General features: G+C 35.7%; 1 protein-coding gene across 1 annotated transcript in view; it reads right to left on the bottom strand.

Annotated features, from left to right (window-relative positions):
• Positions 1-2,381: 2,381 nt before the first annotated feature.
• epha5 (EPH receptor A5) overlaps positions 2,382-24,962 on the bottom strand; it is a 117,984-nt gene continuing 95,403 nt past the window's right edge. Inside the window, exons 8-17 of the mRNA XM_066711051.1 lie at positions 23,722-23,824; positions 16,461-16,528; positions 15,254-15,379; positions 14,980-15,165; positions 13,158-13,219; positions 12,829-13,038; positions 11,745-11,894; positions 7,058-7,251; positions 5,521-5,676; positions 2,382-3,979 (exon numbers count right to left, since the gene is read on the bottom strand). Coding sequence (XP_066567148.1) covers positions 3,874-3,979; positions 5,521-5,676; positions 7,058-7,251; positions 11,745-11,894; positions 12,829-13,038; positions 13,158-13,219; positions 14,980-15,165; positions 15,254-15,379; positions 16,461-16,528; positions 23,722-23,824 — 1,361 coding nt within the window. The 3' untranslated portion in view covers positions 2,382-3,873. The remainder of the gene's footprint in view (positions 3,980-5,520; positions 5,677-7,057; positions 7,252-11,744; positions 11,895-12,828; positions 13,039-13,157; positions 13,220-14,979; positions 15,166-15,253; positions 15,380-16,460; positions 16,529-23,721; positions 23,825-24,962) is intronic.

The raw sequence follows: 24,962 nt of genomic DNA, 5'->3' as shown, positions 1-24,962 counted from the left end.
GCACCTGGCCTCTGGCTTTGTTTTTTCTTCTGCTGTGTTTGATGGTAAACTGAGTGCATGCCAAATTAAAGTACACTATAGGGCCATTCCCATACATTGGTTTAAAGTTGTGTTTAGGTGTTGTGATAAGAAAGGTCATTGTAAAGAAAACCTGTTAAAACTGTGCCTTCATCCACTTCAGATAAATACATATATACATACATAAATAAAATATACTCTTAATAATCAACTTTTTTTTTTTTTTTTTTTAAGATATCAAATAACCGATGGAGCATCATTCGTATATTCTATTAATAATACTTTTAATACCAAAAAAGTTTTGTTTATCTTGAATTTGTAATATTGTGAAAGCAATATTATTATTTTCCATGTGTGATTCACTGCCTCAGCTTTCCTTGCTTCTCCTCTCGGCACACATAAAAAAAGATGCCATGTCATTATATCAATTATTTTTAAGAGCTATCACCACCATGATCAGGTGCATAATAAAAATAAAAAACATCACTCGATTCATCTACAGAGTAAGTAGGACACCCTTCAGCTAAAGGCAAGTTTACTTTAAACCACTGAGCAGATTAAGGAGTAGGGGTATCTGCTTCACGTTTAGAAAACCAAAAACAATTCTTATATTTTGAGTTTTCTGTATTCTCCATCCACTCATGTAACAAACTGTAATTGTAAAGGACCTTACGAAGCCACATCCACATTTTACCCCATTCAAGCTTCACCTCGCCTTGTGTGTCTCCCTGCTAGGATATGAATAAACACTGTTACCAGCCCTTAATTCAATACAGTAACTACTATCAGTCAGCTATTGCTCTAGCATGGTAAATAATTATTTTAAAATAGAAGGTAACGGAATAAATTTTTACATGGTTGTGAATGCAGGAAATGCTCCCAATAAGGAGATAACTTATTTCACAAAATCTATTCTCTAAATATGCCAATACTGCTATACAAAATTGGAAACGGATGTAATAAATAAATAACGAAATCATTAATAGGATAACAGTAAAAGAAAAACATTAAAATGTCTTGAGGTTAACGTTATTATGAGCAGACACATGTTTGTTGTGTTAACTGCTTTGGTCAATATTATAGAGTGGGTTACCGTTTTCAAAATTTCTGAAAGCATTCAAGTGATTTATCAGTGTAGTAAAGCACAGCAAACCAAATTATAATATATTATAAAATAATATATGTATACATTGTTTAATAAGGGGAGGTAAATATCTTCTTATTCAGGTACTTTATAGATTAAGGGCTGGATAAAATCAAAACTTTAACCCACTTGCTAATAACAAACTATAAGCCTGTATATTATAGTGGCTATATTTATGAGAGGAAGAAAGTAGCATTCTACAAAAGACGAAGCGGCAACTGAGTACAGTATTGTAGTTTTCTATTAGTGTGTGGGTCAAAGTTGTGATGTAATTCCAACCTAAATCAATTATTAGGCAGAGTTGGAGCTTCCCCATAAAGTGCAACTCAAATAGGATAATTCAAAAGCAATACTTTTAAGTGTTTTCAACTTACATCATACTTAGCAGCATGTTCCACAAATATCTGGTAATTGGTTCTGTCACAATTATTTGGAATAATTCTGTTAGCCATCAATTACTCATCAGGTCAGGATTTAAAAATGTGAATAGGGCTGACTAAGTCAAACCAAACTCAACAGCATTACTATATCCAGAAGAAAACTAACTTAATTCAAGAGACCATGAGGCACTTTCTTATACAAAAAGTGTTGTGAGTACATGATGCAAACTGCCAAGTCATGTTGAGAAATCACTGTAGTGATTCATGAAGTGTCTTGAATCTAGGTCTGGGATTCAAGAATCATTAATCTATGAACACCGAAGTTGGGCCAACTGACCTCCTCTCATCTGAAACAATTCTTATGTTCAGTTGGCTAAACATACGTAGGAGGAAAAATTATAATAAAGTTTGTTTGTTGCTAGTGAATATAATGAAGCAACCTTAAATCAGTTTATTTAAACACTGTCTAAAACTGCACTAAGTCATTAAGGCAGTGCATTAATTTGAGTTCCTTGACCAGATTTCAAGAATAACTCAACGATTCCTACCTATTGTTTCAATTTCTTTCTTTCTTCTATTTTTCTCCTAATCAGGTTTATTAAGATTTAGTATATTCAGAATTAAAAAAATAATCATGTTTTAAATTCTAAAAGTGTTAAAACTCTGCAGATTTTGGATTATAATGAGCAACACAACAAGACGGTCATAATTGTCAATAATAATAATAATAATAATAATAATAATATTATTATTATTATTATTATTATTATTATTATTATTATTATTATTATTATTAAGTTACAACATATTTTATTATGTTAAAGAAATGTATGTGGCCACATTATGAGTAATACTTAAAGGTCTGTCTATATTAATTTTTAATTCATATTCAGATAATATAAATCATATTTTTATTACTAGCAGAAAAAAATTGGATGCAAAACCTGATTTCACTGATATTTTCTTAGAGACAGCATTTTTGTGCCCCCAGGTATGTAATGCTCATTTTCTGCAACTAACCTGAAGACTCCAAAACTGCATGTGTTCTCTCACATTTAGATCATTTAAAAGCAATATACCTCTTAAGAGCATAGACAAAAAGCAGTTAATGTTTTATAGAGTTTGGCATCTCTGCTTACGTGATAATTAAGTATTAAAGAAAGAAAGACACTGCTTCAACCAGTGAAAATAAATTATCTGCTTTTCTCCAGAAGAAACCACACACACAGACACATTTGTGTGTGTGTGTGTGTGTGTTTGTTTGCATGTACTAAAGGTCCTGAAGAGTAGCAGAGACCAAAATATTACCATTCAGCAACTACAGCCAAGATTAAATATGAGGCCCTTAGCAGGAAGACACCAAAACATACATGACTGTAATTTACATGTAAACTTTGTAGTACAACCTGTCCAATCAGTAAAATGCTTTGCAATTTAGATTTTACAGCCAACAGGAACATATCAAATAAATACGTAAGCTTCACATCAATCGGAACTTACACATCTGTTCACAAACTGCAAAATGAGTCATTCTTACCAATAAAGGGAGCTAAAGATCTATCTTAGCATCAGTTAACCATACACTGTAACTTATTTCACTCACTGATATAATTTAATGTACAAAGTACATAAAAAGTACCCTGCTGTATCAAACTGTACATTTTATACATATGAAAACAAGACCAATGGGAAATAATGATTCATCTATTTATTTTTCTTTCTTTCTTAAAATATATTAAAATTAATGAATAAACGAGTTCCATCAGGCTGCAGGTTGCTTTCTATAATGTGATAGCCACAGATTAATTGCTTGTTTCTGTGTTTGAAAATTACAAATAAATAACTTAGAAGAATTTAGAAGTCTTATATTGCTTTTTAATACACACCACTTATATTTAAGACATGAAAAAAGGAGATTGGTCTGGATTATTTCATCTTTTTGTTGAAACTAAAAGTAAGACCCAAGAGCCAGAGCTGATTAATGTAGGTGACTGAAAGTAAAGGGCATCTGTGCTTGAACTGGGCGATCGGAGAAAGTGCTATATACATTCAGCACAGACACTGGTGATGGAGCTTCGCTTTCATATTCGACTGTGCAACAGTTTTAACTTGTATGTTGCATGCATCTTGTTTGCTCTTCCTGAAAACTGAAATGCACAATGGGGGAGCTGTTTACAAATATATGTTGAACTAGAACGGTCTGGCTGCAGATAGACATTTTCTCTTCAATGAAAAAGTTCCTTCCCTTTTTAATATTCCTAAGTAATAAATACAAGTTCAAATTCATAAAAAGTGCAGGGTTACTGGTACCACCATTCTCTGCCAGAGGGCTTAAACTGGTACTGTGCCATTCATCATCTGGACTCTCATTTCCTGAATGCTGTTGATAATCTTTTTCTGATGACCAGCAAGGTTAACGCCAACCCTCCTCAGATCACTGCCAAAAGCATAAAAGATTAATATCAAGACAACATTCTGCATATAGTATATTTTATAAGAAGCCGTAAATATCAGAAACATGTATATCTTTTTTGGGGGTCTTGTTATAATCACAAGGCACTCTGTAATTCATGTAATTCATGCTCAGAGTGAAACATTTGACTTTCAGATATCCCTGTCATCCTGGTAAACTGGAATGCTCTTGTCAGTACCTTCAAAAAAGTAATTTTTCATCAGAAGAGAAGTGTTGCTTTTGGGTAATTAATTAATTAATCCCAGTTTAATTTAACTAGAACTTCTGTTTTGATACATCATAAATGTTTTTGATGATTATTACAATTATCAATATAAAGATTAATACTATTAATACAACTACCAACTACTACTACTAATAATAATCTTAACACATTCATTCCTTAATGTTTTTTTCACGTAATTATTTACCTACCTTCCAACATTTCAGCTATATTTCTTAAAAAAATTACAGAAATGTAAGTTTTAAGGCTGTTGAGTGTGACACCCATAAATTGAACAGTCTGACAAGGCATTCTATATATAAATGTGTGAATATTTAATTAAGTTATCTTTTGAGTTAGAAGCACTGCCCAAGAGCGAAGGGTTTTCAGTACGCATTCGCTGGAACATATCAAAGACATTTGTTTATCAAAGCTACCATTGGCCCTTGTGCCCGTCACACAAACAGGACCCTTCCACTTCCTGTTTGTATAAAAGGTGATGTCTGCACAAAGATGCCTACTTTCATATGCTCATTGCGCAGGCGCACAGGAAGTTTCTATGCTTCACCTTCGAAAGCTGAGCGTACGCCAACTCAGCAGGCGCAACTCCTCAGACTGCACCTCAATTCCATCGCCATGCTGTCCACGCTGGTGCCAGAGAGAATTGCCTCCATAAACGCGTGTCTCTCCCTTTTCTGGTTGAGAGCCCGTGTCAGGGTGTCCCTTTGCCAGAGGCTGCTGGGCTTTGGGGCAGGCTCTCTTACCAGCTCGCTTCCTCCTCCCTTGGGAAGGTTTGGTTATACTGTAACCCCTCCCCTGTGCAGACGCCACCTTTTATACAAACAGGAAGTGGAAGGGTCCTGTTTGAGTGATGGGCACAGGGGCCAATAGACAAATGTCTTTGATACGTTCCAGCGAATGCGCGCTGAAAACCTCTCCCCCTTGGGCAGTGCTTCTTTCCTCAGATAACCACGGCTGCATTCACAACCTATCGTTATGTATAGATAATTTTGTATTCTTCATTATATGAAGTTTGCTGATAGAAATCAGTTACTCTTTTTCCATAGTGGCAGACCAATGTCACGTGTTCAGTACTTGGTATTCTGGGTAAATTTGCCCTTCTGCAATATACCATGTGTCAAATGGGGCCTACATATGGAGTTCACCCCTTACCAGTTATGATAAGTGCTGTATTAATTTTGCACGCATGTTCTCTTCCAGTAATACTATAATGCTGTAATATATATGGGGAAAAGCCATGTACAGTGTGGCGTGGGGCAGGGCACAAGGTTGACAGACTTACTCCAAGGTCATCTGAGCCACTGCTTCCACTGAAGTGTATCCACTTTCTATGAAAAGTTCTGTGTATCGACCCATTTTTATGGCCTCTAACCACTCTCCCACTGATCGGTAGACACTGGTTTCCATAGTACCATGCTCCACTAATAGGTTTGACACCCTGTGGAAAGAAAATTGAATAAATGGAAGCATATGTTAAATAAGGGAGTCACACACACAAAAAAGTTATACTTTATGTTATGATTTTGTTGAAATATTAATGATATATTCACTATAAAGAAACTCAAGCAAAGTTAACTGTTTTTAAATAATCATAAATATTGTATCATAAAATTACATTTAGTCACATCTGTTTCCTTGGGAAGATGGCATGTTACTTTATAACCTTCTAAAATGGTTACATTAATACAGTTATGTGCTTTTCCTTTAAATTATTCTATGGTTATTAAATCCAAGGCTATTGATATTTGTCAAAAAAGTGTAATATTTTACAGCTATGCAGGTCAAAGTCTTTCCTTTCTCTTGTTTGGGACTTGTATTTTCAATGCTGTTATGTGAGGTCACTTATGAAATACCTTTTTGGTTAAAAACATGTATATATATATCTTATCATATATCCATTTGTATTTAAAACTCGTAATGTTTACCTGGATATCTTACTGAAATACTACTAAGAAAATATATACCTTAATATAAACATGAAGCGATAATATTTTTTTTTCCTGCAAATTATTATCTACATTCTAAATGGGTGCACATACTAAAATAAAACAAAACAAAGGACTGGAGATGATCTGCTTTAGGGCCGGATTAAATCAAAACTTTGACCCACCCGCTAATAGAAAACTAGAGAACTGTACTCAGTTGCGGCTTCATTTTTAGTAAGATGCCACTTTCTTCTAATCAGAAATGTAACCGCTATAATATACAGCTTTGTAGTTTGTTATTAGCGGGTGGGTCAAAGTTTTGATTTAATCCGACCCTTAGTTTGCTTGTAAAAAATAAAAATAAAAATAAAAATGTTTCAGTGTTAAACTGTAAATTGAAATTAAGCATTGCTAAGTTAACACGGCGTAAAATCAAATAACCTAATTATACGGATATACATGGATAAACTATATGAATGCAGTCAATGGACAATCAATACATGCTACTAATTTAATCTCAGGCAAAGAGTTACACCTCATTAGGAAATGATGGTTTACATAACAGAAATAACGGTTAAGTAGTTAATGTTGACTGAATCTGGTGACTATATTTGAAATAATTGAATTTTGAATTGATTTGCATAACTGCACTTTTGTAATGCTTGTATAAACTATAAGTTGCCCTGGATCATTTAAGGGCATCTGCCAATGAATACATCAATAAATACATAAATAATATATGAAGATATACAGGAAAAACACATGTCATTCTGATATAATTCCTTTTTTAATGATTGGATAATTGTAAAGCCTTTAAATGACTGACACTTTAAATATAAATGACTGACACTGTGTTGCAATAATAATAAAAATAATAAGAAGAAGGTTCTTTACCTATTGGACGCATTTATTAAGGTTTTCAAACTGCTGGGATTGCGGATGAGTTTGTCCAACAGGCTGACTATTTCTTCAAACTTAGGCCTGCTGTTCCTGTCTTTCTGCCAGCAATCCATCATCAGCTGGTACAGAGCGGCAGGGCAGTCCATGGGCCCTGGCAAACGATAACCTTCTTCCACAGCTTTGATCACCTGGTGGGAGATTCAGACAAAAATTAGTACAACTGGACTCTCCACTGGATTCAGGGAAACACATTCAAGCAGCAGGAGAAGCTGTGCTGTGAATCTACCCCTCTGCAATTTGCCTAGTTCTCAAACAAATACTGATATGAAAGAAACTACATTCTATTAAAATAAAACAGAACTTCAGGCACACACAATGTAAAACATCACATCAATCATATTAAAAAAGTGAAGGAATACAACTTGAAGATATTTATGACATTCTGATTCAACTGAATAATTACAGCATTTAATACAACTTCAAGGTGGATAAAGGAAGTAACCATTTAAAGCACTTAAAACAATGGCTTAATTTATATGTATTGCATTGAATGTGATAGAGGCAGAATCCAAAGGACAGAAAATAACTGCTACAATGAAAAAATGTACTTTCAAACAGATTTACTATTCAGTTAGTAAAGAGTGAGTAAAAGCAGAGTGAGTTCAGTACCACACAGTACATATGGAAAGTATTGGCCCTAGGTAAATGTTATTAACTCTATAAGTTTGCTTCTCATGGAAGCAGTCTAGGTATAATGGTTGCCTAAAGACAAGGCGGTTAGCTAGTCTGAATTCATAAAAAGGTTGCAGGTTTGGACCAAATGAGTCAAATCGAATTCTATATGATATAAAAGCTCAATGTCCCAACTAGTTCCCTGTGGTTATGCAGAGGTCAGCATCCTTTTGATAGGCTATTCTCCACACATGGACTGCATCCATGTATTTATTTCATTTTCCATGTGGTGTGCTGAACAATTGACACTGTTATCTATCTCAGTGAAGGATTAACAAATACATGAGGCATAGTAATTGTTGGTTGCATATATGTTTGATGTACAATTGTTTACTGTAATTAAGTCTATTTCTATCCTTTTCCCTCCACCACGGTGAAAAAAACATTCAGTTAGTGTCTGTGGAGGCTGAGGCAGAACAAAAATATGAATTTTAAGATACTTATTGGGTGAACATGTTGACATGTTGACTGTTGTTGACAAAGATCTGTTATTCTATATGAAAACCTCCATAGAAAACATAAGGGATTGCTCACACAAGAAAACTTCAAATAGTTTAGAAAAAACACTTATGTATGCACATAACAGTTTGTCTATTCTGTTAAACGTAGTAGCATTTTTGCTTCCTTCATTTTGATAATAACTATGTTAAGTTATGTGAGTTGACATTAAATATATGAGTTGATCTTGTTTATTTGTTAATTCCTTAATCACTTTTTGAAAACCCTCAAATTAGACTGTTTGAAATGTCTATTATTACAAAGTATGCAAGAAAATTACAAGGCTTCTTTGGCTAGAAACTCTTCAACATTTGAACTGCAGAAAACCGCTCAGGGCAGACTCTAATGATTAAGTGGGATTAGGAGCCCATCACAGATGCACACACAAACGCACACCCAAAGACGAGAGCAACATAGGAATGAACCCTGACGGCAAGTCTAGGAAGAAAGCCCGAGCGACTCACACACCAAAGAGATCTGTGAAATCCTTATGAAAGTGTTAAATAAAACATCAAATAACTTCATCCCCAAGTGTACAGGAAAGGATTAATGATGCAGCAGAATTAATGATCTCAAACTAGGATAAAGCCGTCATGTGCACAGATAAAAAAGGTCAGCCTATCTGATGTAAACATGACTTGAAATTGCACCTCCTTTAGGGACAAATTAAAAATTATTAAAATATGCTCCCTCACACTGTTTCCCACAAAGATCTTCTTGCCAGCCCTGTTCTGCATACAAAGAACTTCCTATATGCAGAAAAACACTTTTTTCAATGACAGAGTGCACGGTTTGTCTAAAGCATATGCTTACCATTTGGGTGTGTCTACATACTGTGTCTAGTTCGCAAGTTAGCTTGTTGGGGTTAGGGTTTTAGGGTTTTAGGGTTAGGGTTAGGGTTAGGTTTAGGGTTGTCACAGTGAATTAGGTCAGAACCTTATCCAAAAAAGCTTACAGCAAGTGCAAATGATTTATTGTACCACAACAAATATACCACACAAAGAACCAGTATACTTTAGCAATCAACGATTCTCACCACAGTCAAGCAACAGCTCATAAACACAAAATCCATTAAAAAAAATCTAAATGCATCTGACAATAGTGCCTTTCATTCTGTTCCTAAAAAAACACTGTTCACAACATGATGAAATTATTCTGCTCCAGGTTTATCCAGATATTTTGTTGAAAAAGCCATACAGCTGACCTCAAAACAAAAATAAATAAATAAATCAACCAATCAGAGAGCATAATACCAACATTCCACACAAACCTACCATCAGCCACAATTGTTGGGTGGGTTGAATTCTGATTTGGTCCAAGGATTAGACATATTACTTTTTAAATAAATTAGTCTGTAGTCTATATAAATTGCATCTCTAGAGTCTTGGATATTACACACATCTGGTGGATATCTCTGTGTTGCTCAGTGCATTTCCTATATATATTATTATGATTATCATGATTGTTTTGTTATTATTTATTGGCAGATACCCTTATCCAGGGTGACTTACAGTATACACAAGTATACATATTATTTATATATATATAATGTGGCATACAACTTTCCATTTCATGTTGAGGTGCCTGAATTATTTAAGCACCATATATTATATGTATTTTAGGGTTTTTACAATCTTATTATACTGCTTTATATTGTATGGAATCTCAGACTTATTAAAAACAAAATTTCAACTCACTTTTAGATTATGCTGGGGTTAACACCTCTATAAGTTAACAAAGAATAACAACATTTAAAATTGGAAAAAAGCTCTGCAAAAATAAAACACAAGGTGACTTTGGATGAACCCATTTCTGATCCTAGGCATAATTTAAAATTGTGAGGGGACAGCATGCTTCTTTGTAACATTTAGAGCTGTGCTACGGTTCAACACACACAACCCAACTCTGTGGTTCTGGACATTTTCCAAGACTAAATTATAGTTTCAAAAAATAACACACATGTACGTCTTTCCAGTCACGTGCAAAGAACCAGTGACGGACCCAGCAGGGGGTTCTTGTTCAGCAGTGAAAAAGGTGACCTACTCCTCTATTCTGTGTGCCTCTCATGGAAGTCTCAAAAGTCCCCACTGGGCATGTTCAATAAAGTCAATATGGCAAAAATATAACTACTGCTGCTCACCCCCGCATTCTGTTAATCTTTTTTATTACTGCTCTAATTTAAACATTCAGTGGCACACATGAGTACAAACTCCAATAGCCCATTAAAACAAACAAACACACAAAAGTAGATGGTTCAATGATAATTAATTTGCGAGCAATGGATTATAGTGGTAGATTAAAGCTTAAAGTGCTTAAAAAACAAAACAAACATCTTTAAACATTTAGTAGCTTAGTATTATTCAACATGGTTTGTGAGTGTCTTTGGTGGGCATTCATGTCAGACTTTTTATATGAAAAACATTAAATATACCAAAATGAGGGAAGAAACATACTTTTATTTTAAAACAATGCATTTAAATGTAAGATGACATTCCTATGGGATTAATTAACACAACAGCTGTGATTGCAATAATATGTTTTAGAAGAAATAATACAAAATTTGGACCAAAATCTGATCAATCTGATATACTCTGAGTATTGGCATGAACGGAAGTTAATCAGAATAATTATGTAAATTGTATATATTGTATAAGTGTATCTATTTCATAACTAAAGTTATATTTATAATTACATATGTGTGGGTACTGTGATATTACCTACTCTATTTCTATCAGGAGGTCTGCACATAATTGTTTAAGTCCTCTGAGGCGCTAAATAGAATCTCGTTTGAAACTTTTTGTTCTCTGCCTTTCTTTCAGGGATATGACTGTTTTTCAATTAATACTCCCAAGGAAAGGATTGCCATCAATTATATAAACAGGCCACAAAAACACAAAGTAGTTACATTACAAAACAAACCCACAATGACATAATAAAACATGCACTCATAAAAGATTTGTTTATCTATCACATCTGCAATTAATCATCTTGCTGTTTTATGGCAACAATTGGGGAAGGGACACTTCAAGATAACATATTCAGGTAAGTGTTTATGCAAAATAACCTACTTCTCGCATACTTCACATTATCTGGGCCTTTTTTGAAGTCAGTTGGAATATCTATACATACAGTTGTTTGGTGTTTTTACATGTTAAAGACTGTAATGTCATATGAACATACATTTTCATGTTGTAGCTATTTTAAAAGCCATTAAGACTTATGAACATTAAAAAATCAGGATACGGTTAATAGCTGAATAAATAAAATGATGGTGCACAGGCAATGTGGTGAAGTGTGGAGTGTCACTATAAAACTTTAAGGAACTGTGGAGTTAAGGCAGTGACGGCTGACCCCAAAATAATTTGGAATAAATATATGAACTGAAAAATATACATACTTACACAACAAACTGCTTAAAGAAAACAAATTATTCAGCTGTAAAAATACTCACATCTTGGTTACTCATTTCCCAGTAAGGTCTCTCCCCATAGGACATGACCTCCCACATGACAATCCCATAGCTCCACACATCACTGGCAGAGGTAAACTTGCGAAATGCAATGGCCTCTGGAGCTGTCCATCTGATAGGAATCTTACCTCCCTTTTCAATAATAACACAAAAGAGAAAACAATCCAAAATATGTCGATGGTAGAGTATTTTCCAATCACCCCCACCCCCCAACTCTTATTCACATACAAGTGAAAGAGATGTAGAATTTTTTAATAAATGCAAGTGACAGGAGGCATCTTATCACAAGGAGGAGAAGGCTGCAAGTACTAGAAGGCATACAGCTAATTGGATGTCCTCAAGGTTTGCCTTTCAAAAGCTGACTGAGCTCTACAATGCCTCCAGGATCCACATCTTAATTTGCAGGTTTGGAAGCCATGGCTGGCAGATAGCATGAGCACTGTGCTCTCAATCTCAGCATCCCTTTGTAAAAAAAAAAATGTGTATGTGGCAGAACATAAGTACTAAGTTAATCAAAACTACTACACGTGTCAGCAGTATAATTATTCTGTATGCTAATTAATTTCCTATAGTGATTCAACTTTTTTTTAAACTGTAATCTCAGATCTATTTTTTTTCCTGCTTTGCAAGAGATAGCTAATATACAGTTTGAAAGCAACATGCAAATGTAGTGATTTCCTGCCATTCAATGTGGAACTGTACTGCTATCAATAAATGCAATGCTGTATGTTCTTGAAGTGCCAGTCTGCATTATTATCATGCTTCCTCGGATGTGAGTTATATAAAACAAGCCTGCAAACAGAGTGCAGGCAGGAAAGACTCTCCATAAATGAAAGGGAGAAATAGAGATGAGGCATTTGTGATAACCTATAATGAGGCATAATATAGTTCCAAACCAAAACAACTTAACATGGAAATAAAAGCCATTCAATTAAATGTGTGTAGATTATAAAACTAAGATCAATTCACCTCTCAGGGAAGGTACAGTACAGGAGGCTATGGTGGGCTGGACTGAGGGGTAAAACAAAGTTCATCCTGAGGTCAACTACAGACACTGTAGACTTACCCTTGTAGTGTAGGCTGCTTCGGGATCATCCTCTAACACACGTGACAAGCCAAAGTCTGAGACTTTACACACGAGGTTGCTGTTGACCAGTATGTTGCGGGCAGCGAGGTCCCTGTGCACATAGCCCATGTCTGATAGATACCTCATCCCTGAAGCAATCCCTCTCAGCATTCCCACCAACTGAATCACTGTAAACTGGCCATCATTCTTCTGCAGAAGGACGCCAAAAACACATTCACAAAAACATCACTAAACTAAATAAAAAACATTTAGACAACACAGGCACATCATTTCAATATCCTCTATTATTTAATATTGTTTGCATGTACCTTTAAAAATGTATCAAGGGATCCATTTTCCATGTATTCAGTTACTATCATCACAGGTTTACCTGCGGGGGGAAATAATGAATACACAAAATGAAATATTCTCATATTATATTAGTTTTTTTAAAATGTATATATTACAAAATCTAACCATATTTCCTCAGTAAGAGTATATACAAATTACGCCTAAAATGCTCCAAACTGGCATGTCACATATGCAGACCATTTATAAAGTAAACCTAATGTCAGTGCTTCTAGCAAACACGAATAAGTTGATATAAATAGAATATTCTGAATATATTTGGATATGTATTAGCAAATGCATTACTGAATTAATTAGGTGATAAACATTCAAATTGAGGGGCATGAGTCAGTAAGGTACTTACAGTAAATAGCATTGATGCAGTATGAAGTTACAGTAATAGATTTCAGAAGACATACTTGTGGCCAGTGCTTTTGCAAGTTATGTCATTAAGATGTAATTGAGGTTCACCTATGTATAAATGTTTTGAAAATTTCCTCTACTAAATAACTCAGTGTGTTGCATAGTTAGAAAATTATCTTTTAATATACTTTCCAAAAGAAGTTAAAGAAAATATAATTACACAATGTTACTATACTCTCAAAGTGGATTTTTTTAACATTAACAATGCAAACCAGTTGTCTGGTAATATTTCTCACTTATTCAAGGTAATTCCCTTCTTATTCTATACCTATTAATACATTTATACAAGTGCATCCGCTTCACATCCTTAGAGCTCAATTATCGGCCCATGCCTGAAGAAATTTTAATGCAGATCTTCAGTTACGGAAGTCTCACACTCTGTTTTCATACCTCATTTTCCACCAGCTTGCCTCTGTGGTATGAGATTAATTAACAGAGAAATCTCCTAAGATTTGTCCTTTATATTTCCATGTTAATGCCATAAAGGACTATGTAATTGTATTATAAATCAACGTTGGTTATTTGTACAGTGAAAATGCAATCTAAGTAACATTCTAGCATTACACTGTCTGAGGATGGATATCTGATTTATTTAATTAGTGTTTCAAATTAAACAAATCAAAGTAATAGAAACTATAAAACAATTCAGTCTGTCTTTCTAATATATAGAAGGACATTTGAAGTAGCGCAACCATGCTTTTTATAAAATTATACTGGAATACAATGTGTAGTCAACATATTGGAAAATGTAATAGTGGGTTTCTTCATAATTTATTAACATAAAAAGCAACAATCAATCATTTATTTTTTGTTTAACCCTCCATCGTCAATTGTAACAGTCTACGGGCAGGTTTAATTTGCAATTTATCCTATGGAGCAGTTATTATTTCACCAAGCACGGTGAGCCCAAACTGTTTTTTTGGGAAATTAATGTGCTACCATGACAGGGGGCAATGCCTATGACGAGATTCTTGATGATGTTAGTAGGAGATCACAATGACATGACTCAGGAGTCTGGAGATCATGAGCAACTATTGCAGGAAGCCCATGAGACATTCTTGTCTAATGGCACACCACAGCATGGCCATTAGTATGAACATGGAATTGCAACTGTGACCATGTACAGCTAATGCATGATTATACGTCATTCAGTCGGGTGACTGCCTATTATTGGGTATTTCCATTCTATAGCATTTCAATGGCTCTCTACTATTTGTCTTTTTTCTTAATGCACCTTTACCCAGTCATGCCCTTTTGTACTGCTATTAAAAAATGTACAACCTGGTCATGGTTGGGCATGCACTAAACACACAGATATGAATGCCTACAATAATACAAAAATAAGCATGGTTTTCTATAACTGATGTACTAATTACTTACTTTTGGTCACCACCCCTTCCAAATGAATGATATTGGGATGATCAAATTGTCCCATGATGCTGGCTTCCCCTAGAAAATCTCGCCTCTGTTTTTCAGTATAACCAGCTTTGAGCGTCTTGATAGCCACTGGAATCTCTCTTTTTCCTGGGAGCTTCAGACGTCCACTACAGACTTCTCCAAATTCACCTAGTAAAACAAACACTGCCTGTTAAATAACTCCCACAAACTCAACTTAACATACTGTAAATTGAAGGGCACATTTCTGCTGGCTTACCTGCTCCTATTACTCTTTCAATTGTAATGCAAGACGCATCTATCTCCTTTGCAAACTCGTGAACAGCTTGGTTTGGATCTTCATAGGTATGAGGGTCAATGTATGTCCGTATGCCAGGCAGTTTTACTGTACACAGAAAATAAAACAAAGTTTTGAATCTTTTACAATTTTCCAATACTCAACATTTCACTACACCACAATGAAACACCATGGGGAGTTATGTGTCTATTCTGAAGAGTTTATTTGTATTATTAGTTCATGAATAGCAGGTAGTATAAATATTTCCATTTTCCTTTTAAACTAAAATAATTTTGTTGTGTAATTTTGTATGTAGTGTTAGTAGTATGTAGTACATGTATGTGAAAATTAGCATCTACTATTACAGTTGCAACAGTAACACCCTCAGTAGTGTTGTTTGTATTTAGTTTGAATTAAACATCATAATAATAAAAAAAAATATATATATATATATACATTTAGATGTTGGTTCTGTTTCTGGGATGATCAATAATGTTGCTGTTGTGTGCATGACATTTGGTTTAATTGTGCCGCCTGGGTGAATGTAAACAGATCAATACTCTTATTTTGAGTGCATTTTCTTGCTGGAAAACTATTGATATTGTACCTAATTTCAGAGAATATTGCAGGTAAAAGCTTTATTAACCTAGATAAACGGAAAGACTGGCTAACCACTTCAGTAACCAAGTCAATTTCACTGCACTGGATATTATAAAAGATCAGTCTTAAAATGCTTTATTACTCACATCAAATTAAAGAAAACATTTTTTGTAAAGCGTTAATCTCTAATTTGAATTTGTTCTTCAATTATATTAGCAGGTTTCAGGCTAATGTTGCATATTGTCAGCAACATTGTAGGCATATTGATATGTTGACCATTATTATTATTATTATTATCATATTTTATTAATGTAATTTTTAATTAACTTGTAAAAAGCTTTTCTTTTTCACCCTTAGTGATACACATATTCGATAGTGCGAATAAAAGTTAAAACATGCTTTAAACAAAGTGACAGTTGCATAGGACACAACTTAATGCCACAGAAATGTGTATTTCCACTATAGATTCAAAATGGAAATGCAAATAAATTCAGGCCACAAATAATCATTAGAAGGCTTGAATGCTTTGAGCTTATTTTTGGCAATGCACTTCATATGAACCTCTGCCATTGTTTTTCAGTTGACTTACTATGCCCATTGTGAAAATGCATCTTCTCTTCTTCGGGATCCTGCTTGGCCTTGCTATAGCCACACCGTCTGAAAGACAAACACAGAGCCTCACTTTCACTTAAGATATTTGTCAATAATCCCCTTTGAAAATCACAGCCAGCACAGACTGACAATGAGCTCTCCTACAAGATTTTGCTGCAGCTCAGCTGATTTAATTTGCCCAACAGATAAAGTCTTCATTCCAAACAAAGATGGGAGACAGGCAGGTAATGGGTTTATCTGTCTCTTTCAGCACAAAGAAACACACGTTTTGACTTGAAGGCAAAGATTAACAGTAAAGGCTTGCCAGACCTATGGTCACAAAATGGGATTGAAATATTGCTGTATTTTAAGTCCTCTGTCCTTTACAGGTTGTTATCCTGTTAATACCAGCTAAAACATATAAACAAAATTTTTAACATCCTGTTGCTACAAGCAGTGATACAAATTTGATCACCTATATTGATACTTTTAGCAAAGATGCATTGTACATATAGAGAAATAGATATTGTAGTATATTTACAAACAAAATGTAGTTTACATGTTAGATTTTTTTTCTGTAAAAAATTTCTGATGGAAAACATGAAGCACTGTAACAGCTTTGTAGCATTTAACAGTAATACTCACTGCAAAGGGACAAACTAGTGTAAATTGAAACATGAATTAACCTTATCTGACTACTTTTAAGTTCCATTACCTTCAGAACTACATAATTACTATAGTTAAGATTATTAGGTGACACTGTAAATTGATCTAAACAAGAATTAAGTTCTTAGCTCTTACAATAGCAATTATACAGTATTTCCTACAATGAAAACTATGAGCATATAAGGTAAAGTGATTATGTATAAACAGACAATTATATTAATAGAAATGTAAAAAATCGCTGAAGCACAACCGAAAGCAATATAATTTGTCCCACTCCTCTTTGCAGATCCTCTCCAAGTCATTAAGGTTTCGAGGCTGACGTTTGGTAACTTGAACCTTCAGCTCCCTCCACAGATTTTCTATGGGATTAAGGTCTGGAGACTGGCTAGGCCACTCCAGGACCTTAATGTGCTTCTTCTTGAGCCACTCCTTTGTTGCCTTGGCTGTGTGTTTTGGGTCATTGTCATGCTGGAATACCCATCCACGACCCATTTTCAATGCCCTGGCTGAGGGAAGGAGGTTCTCACCCAAGATTTGATGGTACATGGCCCCGTCCATCGTCCCTTTGATGCAGTGCAGTTGTCCTGTCCCCTTAGCAGAAAAACACCCCAAAGCATAATGTTTCCACCTCCATGTTTGACGGTGGGGATGGTGTTCTTGGGGTCATTCCTCCTCCTCCAAACACAGAGTTGAGTTGATGCCAAAGAGCTCGATTTTGGTCTCATCTGACCACAACACTTTCACCCAGTTCTCCTCTGAATCATTCAGATGTTCATTGGCAAACTTCAGATGGGCCTGTACATGTGCTTTCTTGAGCAGGGGGACCTTGCGGGCGCTGCAGGATTTCAGTCCTTCACGGCGTAGTGTGTTACCAATTGTTTTCTTGGTGACTATGGTCCCAGCTGCCTTGAGATCATTAACAAGATCCTCCCATGTAGTTCTGGGCTGATTCCTCACCGTTCTTGTGATCATTGAAACTCCACGAGGTGAGATCTTGCATGGAGCCCCAGACCGAGGGAGACTGACAGTTATTTTGTGTTTCTTCCATTTGCGAATAATCGCACCAACTGTTGTCACCTTCTCACCAAGCTGCTTGGCGATGGTGTTGTAGCCCATTCCAGCCTTGTGTAGGTCTACAATCTTGTCCCTGACAACCTTGGACAGCTCTTTGGTCTTGGCCATGGTGGAGAGTTTGGAATCTGATTGATTGATTGCTTCTGTGGACAGGTGTCTTTTATACAGGTAATGAGCTGAGATTAGGAGCAGTCCCTTTAAGAGAGTGCTCCTAATCTCAGCTCGTGGGAGCCAGAAATCTTGCTGATTGATAGGGGATCAAATACTTATTTCCCTCATTAACATGCAAATCAATTTATAACTTTCTTGAAATGCATTTTTCTGGATTTTTTGTTTTGTTATTCTGTCTCTCACTTTTAAAATACACCTACCATTAAAATTATAGACTGATCATTTCTTTGTCAGTGGGCAAACGTACAAAATCAGCAGGGGATCAAATACTTTTTTCCCTCACTGTACATGAATTCTTCAAAACGTATACTTTTGTGTTGTAATTGTATAGACATGCACACACACACAAATATATTCACAATTCAATACTTGCAAAGGATTTGCTAACAGTTATTCATGGCTGCATATGGACAAATTGGAGCATACAGGAGACTCATGATAGCAGAAATAAACACTGAAACTGGGAGCATAAAACCATTTTACCTGGTTTAGAAAGGGAAGCCTTTATCTGTACAGCCCTAGAGAGACTGGCCGACTAAGGTTTCCTTCTCAGTCCCTCTTCAGCATTCAGATCAATGAGTCTGATTAGTCAGTTAGCTTCGGCATGATAGCAATTTTCACTAGTGCTCTGCTGCCCTTGGCTTCTTATACTGAATCTACCCTGACACTGACCCACTGACAACAGAAATCTAGCCTACTTCAGAATGGTCAGAACTGCTCGCTCTTAAAGAGGTATCCCTATGTGACTTTAATATAGTCTAACTAAACTGCTGTGCTCATACCTGAAATTAACAATTAAATCGGAAATACCCCAATAGTGCATGGGCCAGTTCTGCACTAACTGACTAATCATGACTGACTAATCATGTTTTGTCTGCCCTGATGCTCCTCTTAAGCAGCTAGGAACCCATGACTTGGAGAAGTGTAATGTTTGAGCATAACTAGACAACTATGTACAACTAGTGATTCTGATATTCCTTTAAATATCCCATGGCCACCTAATAAAACATACAATGCTGTTATAAATTGTCTCAGATTTCCTGTTTATTTTAATGCTGCAAATGTGGCATATTGTTTTCTTCTGGAGCATAGCTTTTAAATGACTTTATAAATGACAAATGCATGTCTTAGAGCTACATCCCGAACAGCACACCTTGTGAGAGACAGTATTCTTTGGCACAGAAAAGTACACAACGCAGACTTGTGATAGTCAGTATTCATGAGCCGAACAGCAGTCATTCTAAAGCTACTTTCACATGATGAACTACAGGTATGAACAAAGAATATCAATTCCCTTAGAGAGTGAGACAGAGGGAACGTAGAGATCAATAATGAAATATCTGAAAAATAACCAACATCAAATAACACATTTTTAAAATTTCACCTGTCTTAAATTTAGAATAACAACATTTATTCCTGCTGCATGTTTTGTTTTTGTTTTGTTTGTTTCTCCAACACATGCAGTACCTGAAATAACAGACAATATGTATGTGTTTAATGTTCCTTATATAACTCCCCCACTATACACTCACCTAAAGGATTATTAGGAACACCATACTAATACTGTGTTTGACCCCCTTTCGCCTTCAGAACTGCCTTAATTCTACGTGGCATTGATTCAACAAGGTGCTGAAAGCATTCTTTAGAAATGTTGGCCCATATTGATAGGATAGCATCTTGCAGTTGATGGAGATTTGTGGGATGCACATCCAGGGCACGAAGCTCCCGTTCCACCACATCCCAAAGATGCTCTATTGGGTTGAGATCTGGTGACTGTGGGGGCCAGTTTAGTACAGTGAACTCATTGTCATGTTCAAGAAACCAATTTGAAATGATTGGACCTTTGTGACATGGTGCATTATCCTGCTGGAAGTAGCCATCAGAGGATGGGTACATGGTGGTCATAAAGGGATGGACATGGTCAGAAACAATGCTCAGGTAGGCCGTGGCATTTAAACGATGCCCAATTGGCACTAAGGGCCTAAAGTGTGCCAAGAAAACATCCCCCACACCATTACACCACCACCACCAGCCTGCACAGTGGTAACAAGGCATGATGGATCCATGTTCTCATTCTGTTTACGCCAAATTCTGACTCATCAGACCAGGCAACATTTTTCCAGTCTTCAACTGTCCAATTTTGGTGAGCTTGTGCAAACTGTAGCCTCTTTTTCCTATTTGTAGTGGAGATGAGTGTTACCCGGTGGGGTCTTCTGCTGTTGTAGCCCATCCGCCTCAAGGTTGTACGTGTTGTGGCTTCACAAATGCTTTGCTGCATACCTCGGTTGTAACGAGTGGTTATTTCAGTCAAAGTTGCTCTTCTATCAGCTTGAATCACTCGGCCCATTCTCCTCTGACCTCTAGCATCAACAAGGCATTTTCGCCCACAGGACTGCCGCATACTGGATGTTTTTCCCTTTTCACACCATTCTTTGTAAACCCTAGAAATGGTTGGGCGTGAGAATCCCAGTAACTGAGCAGATTGTGAAATACTCAGACCGGCCCGTCTGGCACCAACAACCATGCCACGCTCAAAATTGCTTAAATCACCTTTCTTTCCCATTCAGACATTCAGTTTGGAGTTCAGGAGATTGTCTTGACCAGGACCACACCCCTAAATGCATTGAAGCAACTGCCATGTGATTGGTTGGTTAGATAATTGCATTAATGAGAAATTGAACAGGTGTTCCTAATAATTCTTTAGGTGAGTGTATATGCCTACAAAATCCCTGACTTTGTGCAAGTGTACCTAGAAGAACTGCTGCTGTTTTGAAGGCAAAGGGTGGTCACACCAAATATGGATTTGATTTAGATTTTTCTTCTGTTTGCTCACTTTGCATTTAGTTAATTGATAAATATAATCTATTAACATGTCTATTTTTGAAAGCATTATTACTTTACAGCATTTTGTTACATCTGCCTAAAACTTTTGTACAGTACTGTATATATGTAAAACATAAACTTGTACTGTCAACACTGTTTCCTGATTGTCCTAAATGACTAGTTTGGTGTGTGCATATTGACCGATGGAAGCAATTCTCAATGCTTAAAGGATTTCAGCAATGTATACATTTACAATGTTAATTAAAAATGAAACTTATAAAGTCTGACCTGCAATATACTTCCAGATATTATGAACACAGGCTGGCATTTATGGGGTTGTCACTGGGACTTACTATAATCTTACTCATATTTAAAATTAACTTTCACAGGCATTCTGTCCTTGAGCAGTGACAGGCCTTCATTTAAACAATGTAAGGGTTATACGTTTGCTGCAGTTTTCGTGCAGTTGCTGTGATGTTAGTTGGAAATTCTTCCAGCTTCCTGAAGGAGCTCTCTCTCTCCCTCTCTCTCTCTCTCTCTCTATCTATGCGCGTCTGTCTCTGTTAGAACTTGACAGCGTCAAATGAAGTACAACAGTTCAAGGACGAAAAGGAAACACTGAGCATATCATTTTCAAAAGAACCAGAAAGACAATTTGTCTCAGAACTGCACCTGCTTTACTTAAAATTAGAAGTTATATTCTGAGGAAATTAAGTAGCAGAATCATTCCTAGTAGACATAACTGTGCATTATCATAATTTTAGTTTGATTTATTTGCTATGTTTTTGTGCAGTGCAAAGCTCTTCTTGTGAAAGTGAAAAAGAACACTAATTATTTTAGGTCATTCCTTTTATGTTTTATTATTATTAATAATATTTGTATTATTAACTAACCCTCTTATTGTGTTTATAGTCCCTTTACATATTTGCAATTTGTAGTATTCTTTGAAATATTATCCCATAATCCTATACAATTCTGGGAAGGAGTGCTTGCATTAGTATCACCATTACTAACCAATCAATCCCTGGATACATATGTGTATAGTACCAATACAAGTTTTTTTTTTTTTTATTCCTTCTGACAAATATGGCATGTGAGTTTCCTGATAATTCCACAGAAATATATATAAACGTATTAAACATCAGCATGGAATTGATGCTTGACAAATGCAAGATGGTTGCCTGTAGACAAATACGTATATTGTAAGTGAAAGAAGTTGGAAAATGAGAAGCAATTTTAACAGGCTTTTAAGTGAAAACCAACACTGAAGTTGAGTTCCAAGTGGTTTAAAGGAGCCATTATCTGGTTTAGGATCATAACTCAATGATGGCGAATGGGACACCACGTGTGAAACAGGATATTGCTACTGGCTTGATTTCCTGCCCAGACATGACAGTGCTTACATATCTCTGTCTCTAATGTTTAGATAAAGAAATGACATGCTTCCATTTCCGAGCACCCAGGTCTCGCTTATTATTCTGGAACTAGAAACTACCAGCTATGGTTAATTTGATGAGGAAATGTCTTATTGAGACATATTGAATTGATTTGTTTCCTGTTTTTCACTTCTATTTGAGTGCTTTGCTGAAAAAGCACCTGAAACAGATAGGAGTCAGAGGTATAGATGACCATCGAGATTGCTGTGATGATCACGTCAGTCCCTCTATTCAAAACAAGAAATGCTAGAGGACAAAGGTTCACTCAAATATCCACTGCTTGGCTTCATTTCCTGTCTCCTTCCTCATTAATGGTCATTGTAGCAAAATACAGCTTATACTAGCTATACTACACATATAATTTTCATATATTCTGAAACGTCTGAAACGCCAACTAATGTTGGCAATCTATCACTGCATAACAATCTATAGTGTCACAGACGGGTTGCAGTTACATCAAATGTAAAATGTAATGCATTTATATATACATGTGAAAGATATATTTTATTAATATATCCATGCATGAAAGTATGGTAATATACAAATGGTGTAACTACACCTTATGTTGCAAATTCAATTATTTTATGGATGAGTTATGTGAGGGAAGATTTGATCAGACTGCACACAGAGAGAAATCAATATACAATTAATAATCTCCTAATTAGCTTTACTATAAATAATCACCTCGCTGTAATACGGGTTTGTGTTCCGAATAACTTCAACTTGAATTAAAGCTAAAATTGCCCTGACACCCTTTACTAATGTCTCTGTCTATATGGGAGTCAGCAGGCTACCAAGCGTTTCCAGGAAATAATGGAATGGAGAGAACTGGTCTTTCCATGGCATAGGAAATGGAATATGGGATAGAAACAATGTAACGGTGTTAAAAGATGTTAAACTATTGACTGGACATAAACAAAGTTTTTCATCAAACTCATGGCATTTTAGTTATGTAAGTTCTGTATTATTCTGTCAGATATTCATGTTATACTTAACGGCAAAATTTCAGTCCTTCGTATTGAGTCATGATATATATAGAATGATAGTGTTAGAGTATAAAATATAACTTTGATTAAAATTATGTTTTACCTTCCACTGAGGAGGAATCCTGTAACCACAGCCAGCAGGATCACCCCCACTGTGATGGAGACAGCTATGATTGGAACCTGGCTCTGGTCACTGGATGCAGCTACTACTGGGGACAAACAATGGACAACACTGTGAGGGGAATAGTGACAGAGTGCTCCCCACTGACATTTCCTTTACATTAGTTACAAAATGAAAGGTCTGAAAGTTTTTCATTTAGAAACAAATCTTATTGTTTTTTATAAAAGGGGGAAAAAAATCCCATTTAAATGCATCGAAATTTCAGGTTGTAACACAACAACATGTGAATAAGTCCAAGGGGCAGGGCTGGTTCTGGGAGGGGGGGGTCAGTGCCCCCGTGACAGCAAGCTTGGCCCCCCTGTGCCCCCCCTACTCCAGCACTGCAGAGAAATTGACGCCCCCCTAATATTACAACTGTCCCCAGTGGACTGTACATATTTAAGTCTAGAATTACCAAAAGTATGTATATGGGTATAGATCATCAGTATGTGGCATATTTTAATTCATGTAAAACAAGGTAACAGCTATATAAAGAGAATACTGTGAATCAGCAAAACATGTAAAAACAAATCCTTGCCAACCATAACAAACAGTGTCTTAGATTAATGAGGGTGACAGATTAATAAGAAATTCTACAGTGTACTGTCCATTCAATGCCTATTATCTAGAGCAGCTGTTCTTGGACTGGTAAATTATTATACAAACTGTCTAATAAATGTGGAATACTGCTTATGCTAGGATAGTATCAATATAAAAAAGGACATGACAAGTTAAAGTAACCAAGATTATATCTAGCCTCCAGGGACTCATTTCCTCTTAAATAATAGCACGATCTACTCTTAAGTGAGCATTATGTGTAATGGTCTTAAAACTCATATAAAGAAATATTACTCTATTAGCAGATGTGAAAATTCTTGGAAGCTAACCAGATTCACCTACTCATAACATACTTTCAACAGCTCACTGGGGTCTTGTTAGAAGTGCCTTAAAATCTAGTGGGGTTCACTTTTCAAGAAATACAATAAAATAACTGTATCTCTATAAGATTATACATATATTACAACATTTTTTAACCTCCAGTTGTTACAACAGAATTGTTCACTCATAATTAAGTATAGCCTTTACAGTTTCATTGCTCAAAAACATGAAGGTATGCTCCACATGCAGAAAAAGAAACAATTGAATTATAATTAAAAATAAATCTTAAGACAACTGAGAAAAGT

This window comes from Amia ocellicauda, chromosome 8 (assembly GCF_036373705.1).
Source record: "Amia ocellicauda isolate fAmiCal2 chromosome 8, fAmiCal2.hap1, whole genome shotgun sequence".
Lineage (NCBI taxonomy): Eukaryota > Metazoa > Chordata > Actinopteri > Amiiformes > Amiidae > Amia > Amia ocellicauda.
This window is presented reverse-complemented; position numbering and strand designations above follow the sequence as displayed.